Raw genomic sequence first — 16,556 nt, forward strand, 5'->3', positions numbered from 1 at the left:
CCCTTTGGCTTTTCTTTAGACTCAAATCTTGACCCACATCCATCGCTTTCTCCCTCTTAATATTAGTTCATTGCTATGAAATGAATCTTCTGAGTGATGGAATGAGGCAACCAGATTATTCCTCACTGCCTCGCCCAGATTCTTTTCACATTTCTTACCATCTCCTCTTCTAGAAAAGGGGTGGCAGAAGGAAGAAATGGGCTTTTCCTACAGAAAGGGCGTGGTCAGAGGTTGCACAGAGACAAACTGTGTTTAATTTTTAAAGGGAGATGGCTTTTGTTCATATGGTAGTAGAAGCCAAAAAGATCACCTTTAGAGCTTCCAATCCCAACAGGACCTTGTCTGTCACTCAAGGGTAGTAGCCCTGGCAGTTTGAGGTAAACTGCTCCAGGTAAGAACACGAAAACACTACTCTGTTCTCAAAATGGGGGCACCTATTAGACACTTCACATGACTTCCTTTTACTCAATGTATTGCTCTGTGCCAAGACTGTAAAATTCCTCAGCCCCTCAGGTTCTTCAGACTAGCATTCACAACTTGTCTGCATCCTAGACCAGACTTGCCAGATCAAGTGACTCGTTTCAGTTCCATTAGTATAATACACGGGGGACACTTCGAATCATACAAAGGCTTTATTTACTTAAAGGCAGAAGCATTCCTAAAATACAAGCAGCGGTTTTAATCTGTGATCAAACATTTTGCTAAATACTGTCCTTCTGAATAAGATTGCTGGCTATTTGTGGCAACATCATCAGATATTGGCCACCTGGGTCCTGCTTTGAGAGACTAAGGGTTACAGCCCGTATGGACGGAGCTCTTTTGTGTGCCCAGCATTGTGCTCAAAGCTCTATAAACATACTTTAGTCCTTACAACTACTTGGGCATACACACACACACGCACATACACACACATGCACACACACAAATATATATTTTTTGAGAAAGGGTTTTACTCTGTCACCCAGGCTGGAGTGCAGCGGTGTGATCACGCTTCACTGAAACGTCTGCCTTCCAGGTGCAAGCAATCCTCCCAACTCAGCCTCCTGAGGAGCTGAGACCACAGGTGCACACCACCATGTCTGGCTAATTTTTGTATTTTTTGTAGAGATGGGGCTTTGCCATGCTGCCGAGGCTGGTCTTGGGCTCCTGAGCTCAAGTGATCAGCCTGCTTGGCCTCCCAAAGTGCCGGCATTACAGGCATTAGCCACCATACTTGGCCTGGGCATATACCTTTTTCACCGCCAAATTTCTCTCTAGCCCTGTTCCCCTGCTTTATCACTAGAATGTAAGGTCTCTGAGGGAAGGAGATTGTCATATCTCTAGTCCAAAGATGAGTGATTCATCTGAAACTCTGGATGAATGAACTATCCTTTCAGATGGATACTGTCATTATGTGTATTTGACAATAGACCCTTAAACAATGATTCAGAATTTAAAGCCTAATAACAATAATATTATTAAGTTAGACAATGCTATTGAGTACCTATGAGCCAAGCTATGATAAAAGTTTTCTGTGATTAGGTCATGTAATTCCTCATGACAATCCTCCAGGTCAGGTCTTTTTATTGGTGCCATTTTAGAGATGAAGATTCTATGTCTTGGAGGAATTCACCTGCTTGCCCAAGGTCACACAATTATTTAGGGGCGTGGCTAGGATTTCAACCCACATCAATGACTGGGAACAAATTTGTCAATTTTCTCAATGCAGATGGCCTACATTTCAAATAAATTTCGTAAGGCCTCTTATTCTGTTAATCGTCATCTCTTATTATTTCTAGAGGCAGCACAGAAGGAAAAATTAAGCAAACAAAATAAGAGACAGTGACAGAAAACAACAAATCCACAGGTTTAATTCAACAAATATGTACTGAGCACATAAAGATGAGTCCTGCACAATAAGAGTACTGTGCCAGGGATTACGATCCCAGTGAACATTTCACTGCACGATCTTTAAAGTTTAGCTATGGATGGGAAGCCAATTTTGCCTGGATGCTTCAGAAATGCCAGTACGATCATCACACTGAATGGACATTTTCCACTTTCTCATTAGCCAGTCTAGATATACATTCTACATTAGCTTTGTGTCTGTCACATTCTACTGTCAAATGCCAAAGTAAAGCCACTAATTTGCCCTCCTTATCATTAGTCTCTGTATTTTCCAGGTAATGCCCAATTATACAGCACCTCATTCTTGCTCTTCCTCACAGTATTCTGGATCAAAATAGAATTCTCAGGCTCTAAGATAATTTCAGCAGGCGGAGTAAGAATAACGAATAAGAATGAAGACTGACAAATAATAGATGCATTATTTACTTACAAGTTTAATTCAATATGCATGCATTAATTCTCCATGCAAGTTCAAGAGGTAATTATCACCTACAAGTAAAGCAAGACATGTTAAATTAGGGCACTGGATTCAAATAAAAACAGTGGAAAAACCTAACAGTTTAAATGAACCACATCCCAATCTGTTTACATATTTTCTTTCAAAAGAATGGTACAATTTACTAATTACTAATTTTGTAATTGATGCTGTGGTTTGATTTTATCTCCAATATTTACTGAAGTGTATCCAAATTATAATGAATATCAGCACAATTTTCATTTTTAAAAAGGGTAAAATACTTCAGAAAAAATGAACCCAATTAAGATTAATTTTAAACAAAAAAAGCCAGCATTATGAGAATATGAGACAGCAGGGGGGATTTTAATTGGGAAGAAAAGAACATGTAACATCCTAATCATTTTGCATTCTATTTATGTCACTGAATTAAGCTGTTTGGTTTTCATTGAAAATAATGAAACTATTGAAAACCAACACACAATATGTTCAAATTTTTTCTTTAATGTATAATGAAAATTTAAATTTTTGTATACTATTTATTTAAAGAATTTTGGATCTGAGTCAGTTTTAGCTTGGATAGCTTTTGGTGTACGAATTAGAGAATATCAAAATTTACAACAGCTGAAGGGAGTATTCACGTATTTTTTTGTTCCCCAATTTAAAATATGATAAATAATAGAACAAAGTACGCTGCAAATTGGTACTCGAGATGCCTACTCAGAGCCTCTAAATCTGGTGAATCTGATTTCAAGCAGGATTAAGAGTCTAATTGTGCATAGAGCTCAGAGGTTGCAGCCAAACTGTGTAGGTTAGAATCCCATTTCATTACAACCTCGCTAGGATGTCCTTATGCAACTTACTTAATTGTCCTAAGCCTGTTTCCTCATCTGTAAAACAGGCTTGATAATGGACCCTAACTAATGAGATTTTTTTAATTTTATTTTTTACTTTTTATAGAGATGAGATCTCGCAATGTTGCCCAGGCTGGTCTTGAACTCCCCCCGTCAAGTGACCCTTCTGCTCCGGCCTCTCAAAGCACTGGGATTACAGGTGTGAGCCACTTGCCCCCGCCCTTAATGAGATTATTGTGAGGATTAATTTAGCAAACACAAAGTGCTTATCTCAGAGTCTGGCATGGAAATATATGTTATTTAATATTATCAATGGTATATTTCAATGACAAAATAATCTGATTCCAGAATAGCTTTACCCTATCTCCTAGGAACTCCTGGAATCATAGTTTTCTTCTCAGCAGAATGAGATATAAAGAGAGCTTTCAAAATTTAAAAGCAAAAACATCTTCAGGGGGATGTCTCCTGTCTTCCATTGTATCTATTTGCCTACTGATGGGAAGATGATAGCTCTAGGCATCCGCACACATTTCATTTACTGCCTCTCAGCCCTTGACATTGGTAACACCAATCACTTCAGTTCACAAGAGAACACGTCAGCACAGAGTTTAGCATTGGCTGGAGATCTGACCACTGTGTGAGGAAAATTCTAGGATGGCCTCCGTTCTGCAGATAGAGAAACTGAGGCTTAGAGAAGCTATGGAACTTGAATAAGATCACATGGCCAGAAATGGGCAAAGGTGTTATTTGGAAGGCAGTATGATTCAAAGCTGACTTTCTGATTTTGCCATGCCAATCAGCCCTGCCTTCTGCAGGAGAGAGGACATTGCCACTGTTTCAGTGCTATCATCTGTTTCTGCATATTTTCTGGGTCATTCCGCTTCATTAAGGTATACTAATGCACCCATTACCACTGGGTTTAAATCTAGAATCACACTCATGCACACCCAGACACAACCCCTATAACATAGTTTTCCCACTTAATTTTCCTGCCTTTAAACAAATCTTTCAATTATCATGTAAGAAAATGATTGATATTTTAGCTGTCGTTCTCCTTACATCAATAATAACATTTAAAACTGTATAATTAAAAACATCTTCTGCTAAAATATTTCAAATATTTATAATATCTATCATAAGGATTATTTAAAAGCGAGTCTCTAGCATTGATACCAATGAGACAGTCTATGAACAACTTGATACGTTGATATTAATTTTAAGAAAATACTTGTCAAAAATGTGGGAATAGACATGTGTAATCAAATAAAGTCAGACAAAATTAGATGCTATAATTCTATTAGGTGAATTTTCTGCTTCCCCGTTCTTCCATTTCTCCCCACAGCTGAAATACCTGTAGCATGTACAGGTCATTGTCTCAAATTGCTGATTTTATTAAGTCAGTAGGGCATAAAAATATTTTTAAATATCCTGTTAAAAGACGGAAAAGTTAAATGTCGGCTGAAAAGTTTAAGAAATGATAGCCTTAGCATAACTATTATGGTAGTCTCCTATTCCCCCTGTAGACATTCTTCTTTGACCGTACCGCAATCAATACTGCACACGCATTTGCTTGTTATAAATTTTATTAGAATAGAAAATAATACATACAGATAACCATAGGATACACACACAGGAATTGAAAGATAAATTTTATACTTTTCAATATGAAACAAAGTACATATCTCATGGAGATATATTGCTAGAATCAACATGAAACAATAGAGCAATCATCTTGAAAATGAAAAGTATAGGAACATATAGGAATTACTAAATAATAAAAAGGTCCAACTTCATTACATGTAGCATAAAATACAAGTATTGCAGAAAGTGGAAATAACAATGCTCATATGAAATCTACTAGTCATTCAGATTGTTTCAATATATACAGTATATACGGACCTTATAGAGAAAGTTATAAATGTTTATTGTTTTTGTGTATGATGACTTTATCTTAAATGTAATCTCTAAATGTAAAATAGTGCTTTATGGTGATATCAGATTTTCCCTAATTTTTAATCTTTCTTGTTATATGACCTGTTTTCTAATTCTGATATCGTTGGAAAATATGAACAAGTTCCTGCAGAATGTGAAATTGGTAGGAAAGAGGTAAAAAATTGATTTTGCAATGTTGAATACTCAATCCGCCGATTTTAATTTATTCTCGATATATTGCTATGAAGTCATGTCTTCAACAATTTTTTGAAAATCACATATTGAAAGACTGAGTCATACATATCAAAGTCAGCAGCATCGCCTTGGTTCTACTACAAATTTAACTCAGGAACTAAAAAGCCTGCCAGACTCACTCAGATAGATGGTGGGATTTCATTAAAAACCCATTTCTGCCATCCAAAAAGAGAGGGTCCCTTAATGGAATTGGAAATTGAAATGAGGGATTATGTGGATTTTGTTTAATATTTGGGTTGAGATTCAGGTCATTCCTGATTTTTTCCTCTAGGTTTTAATAAAACCTGAAAGCTTGTTCATAGCTGTGAAGGAAACAATTCCTTTTTTAATTAAAAAAAATTTTTTTTTTGAGAATGAATAAAATGTGATCATTTGAATTTTAGAATATAACTGCATGAAACAAAATGAAGCTTGAAAATCTGGCTTGTCTTCATGACTTTTATGTGATTAAATAAATTCATACTAATATTTTGCAGGGGTCAATTTCATTTGGGGTGTCAAAAGCACTTTCATACTTCCGTCTTTATCTTTAAAAAAAAATTCATGGGGCAAAGTCTGATCAGATAGGTATTATTATCTCCATATTTGATAGAGGAATAATTGAGAGGTACAGACAGCAAAGTGATATGTAAAGTCTGACAACTATTTAGCAGTATACCAAACCAAACATCATTCTTCTAAGCACCACAGCAGCGTTTCCCAACAATGCTCTTTTGAATCACATGCCACTCCTCTCCAACAAGATAATTTTTAAAATGTATTTTTAATCCTTGGGGACTTGAATCAGCATTTCAAATTGATACTGGTTAAGTCTTTCAAATAATGCTATTATAATGGGGAAACAGCATTTGAATTAAATGAAAGAGTTTTTCAGTGTAAAAAGAAATTCTCATGCGTGTGTGTGTACATGTGAGAGAGTGTGAGTCTTTATCCACAGGCAGTGCTTAAACTCATAGCTTAAGAACATTTATATCAAAAGTCTGAAGTATGTAATATGTAATTTCCTTTGGTTTATCAAGTTAATATTAAGGCATTTCAGATTCCCCTAAAAGGATTTACTGTTTTTTTAATTATATTCATATTTACCTATAATGAAGTAGAAAGTTAAAAATAAGAGTTGAAAAAAACATGCATAATCACTGCATTTCATGAAAGCACTTTTTTTGGTAACCAAATTAACTTTCCAGTAAATAATAAAATGGAGTTAATATCACCACAGGGCATATACAATTAAGAACAGTACTATAGGCATATAACTTGACATAGGGTGGACATTCGAGATGGCTGAAGTGGATCCTCTTGCATCCATACCTGTCAAAGTTGATGAACAGCTCATTAATAAGGATTGTACCAACATGTAATCACAGGGTGCTAGAGACTGGCTATTTGTGGTGTTCCCCCCAAATTCTTTGTTGAAATCCTAACCCTCAATGTCAGAGTATTAGGAGGTGAGGGCCTTTGAGAGGTGACACTGAATCTGCCAGCAACTTGACCTTGGGCTTCTCAGACTCCCCTCCAGAACTGTGAGAATTAAGTTTCTGTTGTTTATAAGCCACCTGTCTATGTAGTTTTGTTAGAGAAGCCAAAAGGGACTAAGACACAGAGCAAAAGCAATACCTCTCCTATCAAAACCGAATCACTGCATGAACCTATCCTGGCACCACAAGTTGTCATTAGCCTTCATTTTATTTACCAGTGCAGCATATACTAGTTGCCAAGAGTATCTATAAAAATAGTAGTGTGTTTAAGTTTTCTTAAATGATTCCAGGCTTTGTTCATCTACTATTCTTTAACTTTAATTGAAATTGGAAAAACAACTTAATCATTTTGAAAACAATTATACTTGATTACAAACAACTTTGAGATAATTCAATGGTTTAATTAAAGAATGCTTCATTGGGCAAGGGTTCGAAGAGTTTGTGCTTGTTTCTATTTTATGCATTTCCAGAAAAATTATTACACATAATATAAGACATAATCTTTTTAAAAGGCAATAAATAAAAGCTTCGTTTTCATAGAGATGGCCCTGTGTGGTCACTTGCAAGCTCAGCAAGACAGCAGATGTCAGATGAAAAGGCTACTCTTGACTCAGCAGCCCTAAAATGCTAAAATAACATCTGTCCCTGCAAAAGCCTAGAACATATTTCTTTTAAAATTGCCACTTTGCCCATATTGTAATGTTAACTCTATGCCTGGCACCATTCAGGGAACAAGAAGCACATATTCATTATTTCAAAACCTAAATTAACAACAATAATAAACTAAATTTAATTTCTACTTTTGCTCTATTGAAGTGCATAGAGTTTTAGAGAGTTCTGTAGTCCAAGATGGGTTCTGCAGACTTTTACTTTGCAGAACTCAGTTCTGCAATAAGTAGTCCTTGTTTTCTTAGTGTAGCTTTGTTTGTTTTAGTCTAGGTATGGCAGCCTTTATGGTTTTACAGAAAGACAGAATTTCTCCAAGTTTTCTATTTCCCTTTCTCTTCAGTTACTAATGTCTGCCATTTTGTTTTCCAAGATTAAAGACAAAAGTTTTAGTCCTGATTGCCCATGCTAATGAATGGAAACAGGGAACAAAGTCATTTATGTCACTAAGAACTATAGAATAGCATATGAAGTCAAAATGGACCTACAATAGTTAAACTGAGGCCAGAAAACTCCAGACCTGGGATTTAAAAGTGAGGATAAAATTTATTCTAGTATTGGCAGTTGATAAAATATGCATACCAAAGTCTGTTTCCAACTCTAAACATATAATTTCTATAGTAAAATAGGTTTTACTTGGATTTGGAAAGGAAAAATTAGTATGAACCTCCTTGGAAACTAGGAGAAGAATTTTTAAGGAGTCTTTTAGTTTGGCACAGGTAAGTGGTTTAGGACTTTGACAATGTTAATTATTCTATTTAAAGAATTTGTAAGATTTATCTATAATTTGTAGGAGGCAAATAACTAGACTATTAAAGATCTAAAAGAAATGATTAGGGAATTCTGCTTTTATAGGAGATCCAAAGGCAAATTTAAGTAAAACTCAGAATGAGGAAAAAAAATCAAATTAATGAAGTTTTGCTAAATATTTTTAGACATCTTTTCTTCATGCCCTCATATTTTTCTCCCTATTTTGCACCACTCTTGAGGGGTTCCACTTGCCCATGTCTCACCTGCCAAAACCTTACTGGCATTTGGATGAAAGCCTTGCTGGAAAGAAAGAATGGACAGAGGGACACTGATTGACTCACTATGGGGGATAGTAACACTGATGTCAATAAATAATGGCTTCACCAACTTACTGGTTATTCGTGGAATCCTGATCTGTTCACTACTGGTCCCATCCCCTCCATCTGTTGTGGCCTTGACTTCAATAATGTAGTCCTCTTTAATGGGCAGCAAAAGTTCAGCTGAAGTTTTATTTGTGTTCAGCACTTGTACGTTATTTTGACTGCTAGTCCTATAGAAAACCTAAAATGCATGAACAAATACACTTACTTGTTATATTGCCCATTTTTGTTTCCTTCATAGAACTTGTCTCTCTGAAATTAACTAATTTTGTCGTTCTATATCCACTAGAATGTAAGTTTCATTCATGACTCTAATTGTAAGTCTTTGATTAGAGGTTAGCACATGGCGGAATCATGAGGTTCTCAAAACCAGGGAGGCTTGGGAAGAGTGAACTTCTACCATGGAAAAGCCCAGCTGGGCTGTGTATTTATGAGGCTAGAGAGATAAGACAGGGCCAAAGTGTATGGACCTTGAATGCCTGACCATGGAAGCAGAGCCAATATTTTATTTATTTATTTTTAAGCAGTAGTATATAGATGAGCATCAATAGTAGCAAACTAACACACAATTTGGAAACATTGTGTCCAAGATTCCCACTTGAGCAGAATTCTTTCACTTGAAACCATATTTAAGAAGCTATTTTGAAAAATTACCCATTTTATGGAAAGCTTGGTATCTTTGTCAAAATTAGATTACAGAAACCATATCAATATATAGAAAAATTCACTTATACCTAGCTTCTCTTGAAAAGTACTGCCAAAATTACGAAAATGAAGCATTGCAAATGAGAAAACTTACTTTATATCCTGTTACTTCTGACTCATTCTCCATGGCTTTAACTTGCTCCCAATTAAGTAACACTTTAGTGTCTGTGGCATTCCAAACAACATTTCCTGGTGGCTGACTGGGAGCTTGAAATGCAAAATGAGAAATTAAAACAGATCAAAGTACAAGAGATATTTTACACGGAGGAGATGACGGCTATTATAGGAAGCTACTGGAAGCAGAACGGGATGCCTTTGGTAATGTTTGGTGTAATGGATGAAATCAGAAAAAAATAACAGAGTATATAAATTTCCTTTTTTTAGAAAGGCATTTCATTCATACACCGAACCCCCGTGACACGTAATTTATTCATGTAACAAACCTGCACATGTACCCCTGAATCTAAAATAAAAGTCCCAAAAAAGGCATTTCAATTAATGTGTGAGATAATTCATTTTATCATACTCATCATACACTTTAGAGCATTTCACACTTACTGAATCTCCTTGAAAACACATTGAGGGGGGGATAAGGAAATTCCTCTATCTACCACTAGAGGGCTGCTTGTTCCTAAACCAAGAAAGGAAGGCGGCGGGACTTATTTTGACGCATACAGAGGCTGGAAGAAATTGCCAAATGGACGGATTAAAATTGTGTGAAATGAAGTGTACGTGATTTTGGAGCCAGCCTTGTATGATAAGATGGGCAAAATGTGAGGCAATCAAAAATAAGAATTACTTAGATTTATTCCCATGGAGTAATAGCTATACACATGAAAAATTGCAAGAGAGTCTATATTTTAAAGTCTTCGTTTTCCAGGCTTAACTCAATTTTTGAGAAAAATAAGGCAAAACGCTAAAAAGTTAATGAGGATTCCATTAGAGGATTAATGAAACTCTCTGTGGTTTCTAAACTTAGATTCACAATTTAGTTCCTTTTCATGAACGCTGGACTGTAAACTAATGCTAAGGGGTGAGGGTGTTGAGGGATGGCCGATAGCATTTGTCAATAGCAACACAGATAGGGCACTGGAAAAACCAGTTTCTTGTCAATAACAACAACAAACATAATATTATTCATTCAACAACAGCATCACAATTGCCCTCAGTGTTGAAATATGTTGTATTTGTAGATTTAACCACAGAATGTGATTTGGCTAACTGAATTTGTAATGGAAGAATGATATAAAACATTGGCTATCCAGAGAAATTTCTAAACATCATTGACTCATGCCATAGGGGAAATACAGCTGAACTTACAGATAGGAAGAACTCAAATACATTTATGAGTCTAATGACACCAAACAAGATTGTATTCCCTGTGGATTTCTTTTGCTTTTTGTCTCTTTTAACACTATTCTATGTTGCCTTTAAAATTCTGTGATGTGAGTATTCACAATGAGTTTAGGTCAGCTAAGATTGTCTGAGCTGCAATGCTCTGCTAACAACAACAACAAAATTATAGCAGCTGCTTAGGGTTGAAATACTAATGACCATGTTCTGGCTACTCAAATAATATGAATGTACAATTTTTAGGACATTTTCCCAAAGCCAGTGATTCCCTGTGGCCTGACAGCACTATAAAGGGACAGGTTTGGTTTGATGCAGCTGAGCTATACCACAGCATGGTCTATTGTAACAAAAGGTGTGTGTTTGGAGGCTAAAGAAAGTTTTGAGTAATTTTGGTTAAATCACCTATACCAACATCAGCCTTCAGGGAGAAATGACTACAAATGGAACACTGGGTTTATTTTGTATGAGTCACAAAATAGGTGGGCTGAATGAATTCAGCCTGAAATGAATACTTTTTGAAATAACAAAAAGAAAAAAAAAAGGAAAAGAAAAAAGAAATAATAGGGTTTAACTTTGTTCTTTTTGAATCATATTACTGTTTTCTAAACGTCAGGTAGTCTTGTCTCATTTTTGTCATGTTTTGCTATTTAAAAAAACTTGGTTTAAGAAAAATTAAATGCCTATTTTAGCTTCATCTCAATAATATTCACACAATAATTAGCTTGATGTGCTAGTTACATTTTTGGGCACTCTCTAAAATAAATGAATTTAATGCCTTATATAAAAATTCTAAATTTTTATAATGTTCATGAACTACCTTAAAATCATCTCTTACTACCACTGGTAAGAATAACAGTATTTGGGAAATTTTGGACCAGATAAACTTTCACCCATGTTCAAAATGCTATTATTAGTAACTAATACTTAGTACACGTCTATAATGTGTTAGGCATTACAGAATGTACTTTAATATAATTTACTTAATCCTCATTATATTGCATTGTAATAAAGCCCATTTCTGTACATACGTAATCTGGACCCAGAGAGTTAGAATTTAAAAAGATTGTATAAGCATGTTCATGACAGCATTATTCAAAAGATGGGTGGATGAACAAAATGGGGTACTTACCTATAATGAAATATTATTCAGCCTTAAAAACATAAAGTTTGGACACATGCTATAACATAGATGAACCTTGTGGACATTATGCTAAGTGAAATAAGCCAGACACCCAAAGACAAATACTTTATAATTCTACTTATTTGAGATATTCAGAATAGTCAAAAATTCATAGAGATAGAAAATAAAATGCTGGTTGCCAGAGGCTGGTGGAAGGGGAAATGGAGAATTGCTTAGTAAGTACAAAGTTCCAGGTCTGCAAGATGAAAAGTGTTCTAGAGATCTACTGCACAGAAATGTAAACGACTTAACACTATAGAACTGTATGTTTTTAAATGTTTAGTATGTTAAATTTTATGTTATGTGTACTTTACTACAATGAAAGGTTTAAAAAAGCTTGCTAAGATACACGACTAGTGAGAAGTATTATGCGGATTCAAACCAGCTCTGTTTAAGTCCTCTGGGCCTTGAGAGGGTTATGCTTCTCTGCCTAACTCTCACTGATGTTGGCGTTGGCTATGGGACTTGTGGTTCCCTGCCTGTAGATGGGCATAATTCTCCTTCTCATTGGCATTCCACAGATATAGGACTTCACCATAGGACTTGCCTCAACCAATGGAATGTGGGCAAAAGGGAAATAGGCCACCCCCAAGTGGCAGCTATAAAAGTCACTGAGGAGTATGGTTTGCTTTCCTCTCTTTTCTCTTTGCCATGAGATTGCCATGTCCCAGAGATTGGCTCCTCCATTATTCTGGGTTCAGGAGTGCACACAGAATGGATCAGATCTGAATCTCACTCATGATGAACATATAGTATGAGTTGAAGAAAAAAAAAGTGTAGTTTTAGGCCACTGAGGTTTGGGGATTTGAGGTGCCTCAGCCTGGACTAGCCTAATCTGGCATAGCTATTAACAAGCAGTTTAGATAGCTCTGAAGCAACACAATGAACTTTTCTAAAGGTATGGAGTCAAGTAATGAAGTAGGAATGGAGCAGGGGATAGTTGATAGTGTAACTTCTGGGACTTCTAATTTTACTTTTGTATTTGAACCTGTGTGGAAGTGCAACCCAGAATAGGATGATTGAATTCCAAAATTTACTGGATCTAAACTGGTAAGTAGTCCACATTTTGAAATTTTTTGGAAATCATTTGTCAACATTCATATCCTATAGGTTTTTCCTGTCAACCTCTACTGTTGGCAGAATGCTAAATTAGAAAAAACTGGTAAAAAACTCATCCTAGTAAAATGATGACATATCACTAGATTTGTATCACAACACTAATTGACAGGATACACACAATCATTTCAGTAATTTTAAGTGTTACATAATGAAATAACTTTCTCTCAAGAGGTTTTTATTATTGTTGTTCCTTAAGCATCCATCATGATCCTCTGTGCACTTGATTTCCAGACTCCTCAACATCGGCTTCATAGATTTTACTTACTCTGCAGATACTTGCCTGAAAACAAGTGATTACTACCATATAACCATGATTAGATGAAACTGGGAAGCTGGGAATATAAGACATGTCTATCCACAGGAAAATGGTTAAATAAATTGTGGCGTTCATCAGAATGGAATATCATCCATGGGCAGTTACGATACAGTATATAGGTAACAAAATACACAGCATAACCTCCACTGTATAAGAGAAACTTTTCATAGAACAGAAGTCTGGAAGGAAAGACAAATGATATTAATCATGGTATTTCTGAGTGATAGGATTATGAGTGAATTTTATTTTTTCTCTATAGATTTTTTCCCCAAATTTTCTAAAATAAACGTTTGCCTTTATATAATACAAAGTAGAGGTTGTTAAAGAATATTATTGCCTGGAGTTTTCAATGGTGATGTCTCATAGTGGTAACGGTGAAGCTGGCATTTACTTTCAAAATATGAAATTTTAAGAACATATGTTTGCTGTGATTAATTATACAAAACTCAGTATGTTTCTCAACTCTTTTTCTTGGCCATCTGATGGTAATGAGATGACTTACATGATAAAAAGTTGTTATAACTAGTAGCTAGAAGTTATGCTTTGCACTTGGAATTCATTTGAGATAATTATTAACATTTGTAATTAAGCTGCTTAAACATGTGGAGTTGTGCAATCATCATATAATCAAAAACAAAAGCCAATTACGTTCCCCCCCAATAATAAGATACAGTTGTTTCGGAATCACTGAAAACTATTATAAATGGATCTAATTTCTTATCAAAAGAAATTGACACAATGTTTTAAAACACAACAAAATCATCTACTTTTTAATTCATCTGAAACCCAACCTAGAACGCCAGGGAAGGTCTTTATTTGACTTTTGGTTTTCGATGTCTAGGAATTTCCTTGATCAAAAGTTCTCCTTTGCATAATAAAAATATGTGAGATTATAAACTATAAGTAGAACACTTACAATTGTCTAGAGCAGGGGTGTCCAATCTTTTGGCTTCCCTGGGCCACAGTGGAAGAAGAGGAATTGTTTTGGGCTGCACATAAAATGCACTAACACTAACGATAGCTGATGAGCTTTAAAAAAAATCACAAAATAATCTCTTAATGTTTTAAGAAAGTTTATGAATTTGTGTTGGGCTGCATTCAAAGCTGTCCTGAGCCACATGTGGCCCTCTGGCTGTGGGTTGGACAATCTTGGTCTAGAAGATTCACAGGCAAGTGGGGCAGATTTTCAAAAAAGTGCCAAAATTCTCACAAAATGAAGTTCATAAGTTTTACACATTTAGTCAGAATTTTTCCTGATTCTATATTAGCAGAAACTTCCTGTTTGAATACTGGTAAAGTTCAATATTATATTGTTATGTTTCTTCAGAGCTTACAAAACCAGGAATAACTTTGCCGAAGCCCATAGGTGGGGAAAAAAACCCTCCTGAATCTGAAGAATGCACATTAATAGGCTTATATTCCATTATATGTGTGATTTATGGTATGTCATATACAAACATGATTAGGTCACATGCACTGGGGGATGTGATGTGCAGAAAAGCCAACAAATAGCATTCAGTCACCTGCAGAAAAATTCCCTTGTAATCTTCCCATGGCTTGAAGAGAAAGTTAGATTTGGGGGCTAGTAGGTCTTTAATATCCCCTCTATACTAACATCACAAACAAAGAGGGAGCAGGTTTGGAGGTTTCTATAGGCAAGAATATATTCCTAGTATTTAAAAAGGAGGGTGATCTATTTTTCGTTGTACTATTATTAAACTTATTATTTGGTTAACATCTATTTTTGGCAATGATACTGGTTCTCCATTGCTCAGACAAAAAACGAGTCTCCATTTTTTAAAATTTAAGTAAAAATAGAAGGTCAATTTTTAAGAAAAAAAAGTAGATATATATAAATAGAAAAGGTTGGAAAAAATGGCAAAATAGGTGGCTCACGTGAAATTTGGGAAACTTTGCAATAACGTGTATCCTGAGCCAAAACCTAGACTGGACAATTATACAGTTAAGTCATATATACAAAAGTGGTAGAACTTCCAAATTCTGTGTTTGAGGTAGGAATAGTCATTTAATAAAAACCTTCTGAAATATTCAGACTCATTCGTTCAATGCTTGCCTTACTCACATTTCCTTTTCACTTCCCCAAGACACACCTACTTGGAACAGATCATGGCAAATGGGAGGCAGAACTAGACTGCAGCTCCGACTCGGACGGACAGAGCAGCGTGTGGAGGCTTGCACTGTGAATTTTAGTTCCAGAACAACTGCAGGAATAAAACAGGAAACCCGAGAAGACCCACAGACCCTCCGAAGGAAGTGGATTGCTCCTGAAAGACCCAAGAGACACCCCAAATACTGTGATCACTCAAACTGTGGAAGTGGGAGAGGGAGGTCCTCCACCCCCAAACACATACCCCCACTGGTGAAACTGAAGGTCTAGTTTATGGGAGAAGATTCTGACCTTACCTCGAGCTGAGAGCTTAGTCAGTTTAGGACCTAAGTGAAATACAGGGGTAGAAGAAGCAGCGGGAAAGGCCCTGTGAGTTCGCTGGGTCCCCAAGCAGGCCACTCCTGCCTGGCATCACAGGGATCCTTTGGGAGGGTGGCCAGAGGCACGAGGAAACCACCACAAGGAGAAGGAAATCTCCAGCTGAACTTTGTAACTATTTGAACTGGTTAAGAAGCTTCCTGGCAAGAACTTGGGGGAGGGAGGGAATCTGGCGTGCAGACTTTACAGGTGGGGGAAGAATTAGATCCCTTTTCTTTCCCAGCTGGGGGGTGGGTAGCCTGGGGAAACTTCTCAACCCTGCCTGCCCACAGCCTAGAAACAGACTTGTTTGCTGTCAGTGGGGGCACAGTGGGAGTGAGACTGGCCCTTTGGATTGCGTGGGAGCTGGGTGAGGCCTGTGACTGCTGGCTTTCCTTCACTTCTCTGACAACCTGCATGACTCCGCAGAGGCAGCCATAATCCACCTAGGTACATAACTCCATTGACCTGAGAACCTCACCCCCATCCCCACAGTAGCTACAGCAAGACCTGCCCAAGGAGAGTCTGAGGTCAGACACACTTAGTCCTGCCCCCACCTCATGGTCCTTCCCTACCCACCCTGGTAGCTGAACACAAAAGGCATATACTCTTGGGACTTCTAGGGCCCGGCCCACCAACTGTTCCTCTCCATACTACCACAGCTGATGCTCTCTGGAAAGCACCACCTCCCAGCAGCAGGCCAACCAGCAAAAATATAGGGCATTAAACCACCAAAGCTAAG

At 36.7% G+C, this 16,556-nt stretch overlaps 1 protein-coding gene across 2 annotated transcripts in view; it reads right to left on the reverse strand.

Moving 5' to 3' along the window:
- Positions 1–4,760: 4,760 nt before the first annotated feature.
- The window catches only part of CNTN3 (contactin 3), a 348,715-nt gene continuing 336,919 nt past the window's right edge, over positions 4,761–16,556 (reverse strand). The window contains exons 21-23 of one of the 2 annotated variants that reach the window (XM_032149509.1): positions 9,456–9,568; positions 8,669–8,837; positions 4,761–6,693 (exon numbers count right to left, since the gene is read on the reverse strand). In XM_032149509.1, coding sequence (XP_032005400.1) covers positions 6,593–6,693; positions 8,669–8,837; positions 9,456–9,568 — 383 coding nt within the window. In that variant the 3' untranslated portion in view covers positions 4,761–6,592. The remainder of the gene's footprint in view (positions 6,694–8,668; positions 8,838–9,455; positions 9,569–16,556) is intronic. The other variant, XM_058437166.1, reaches the window with a different exon arrangement.

The sequence above is a fragment of the Hylobates moloch genome, unplaced genomic scaffold (assembly GCF_009828535.3).
Source record: "Hylobates moloch isolate HMO894 unplaced genomic scaffold, HMol_V3 SCAFFOLD_4, whole genome shotgun sequence".
Taxonomy (NCBI): Eukaryota; Metazoa; Chordata; class Mammalia; order Primates; family Hylobatidae; genus Hylobates; species Hylobates moloch.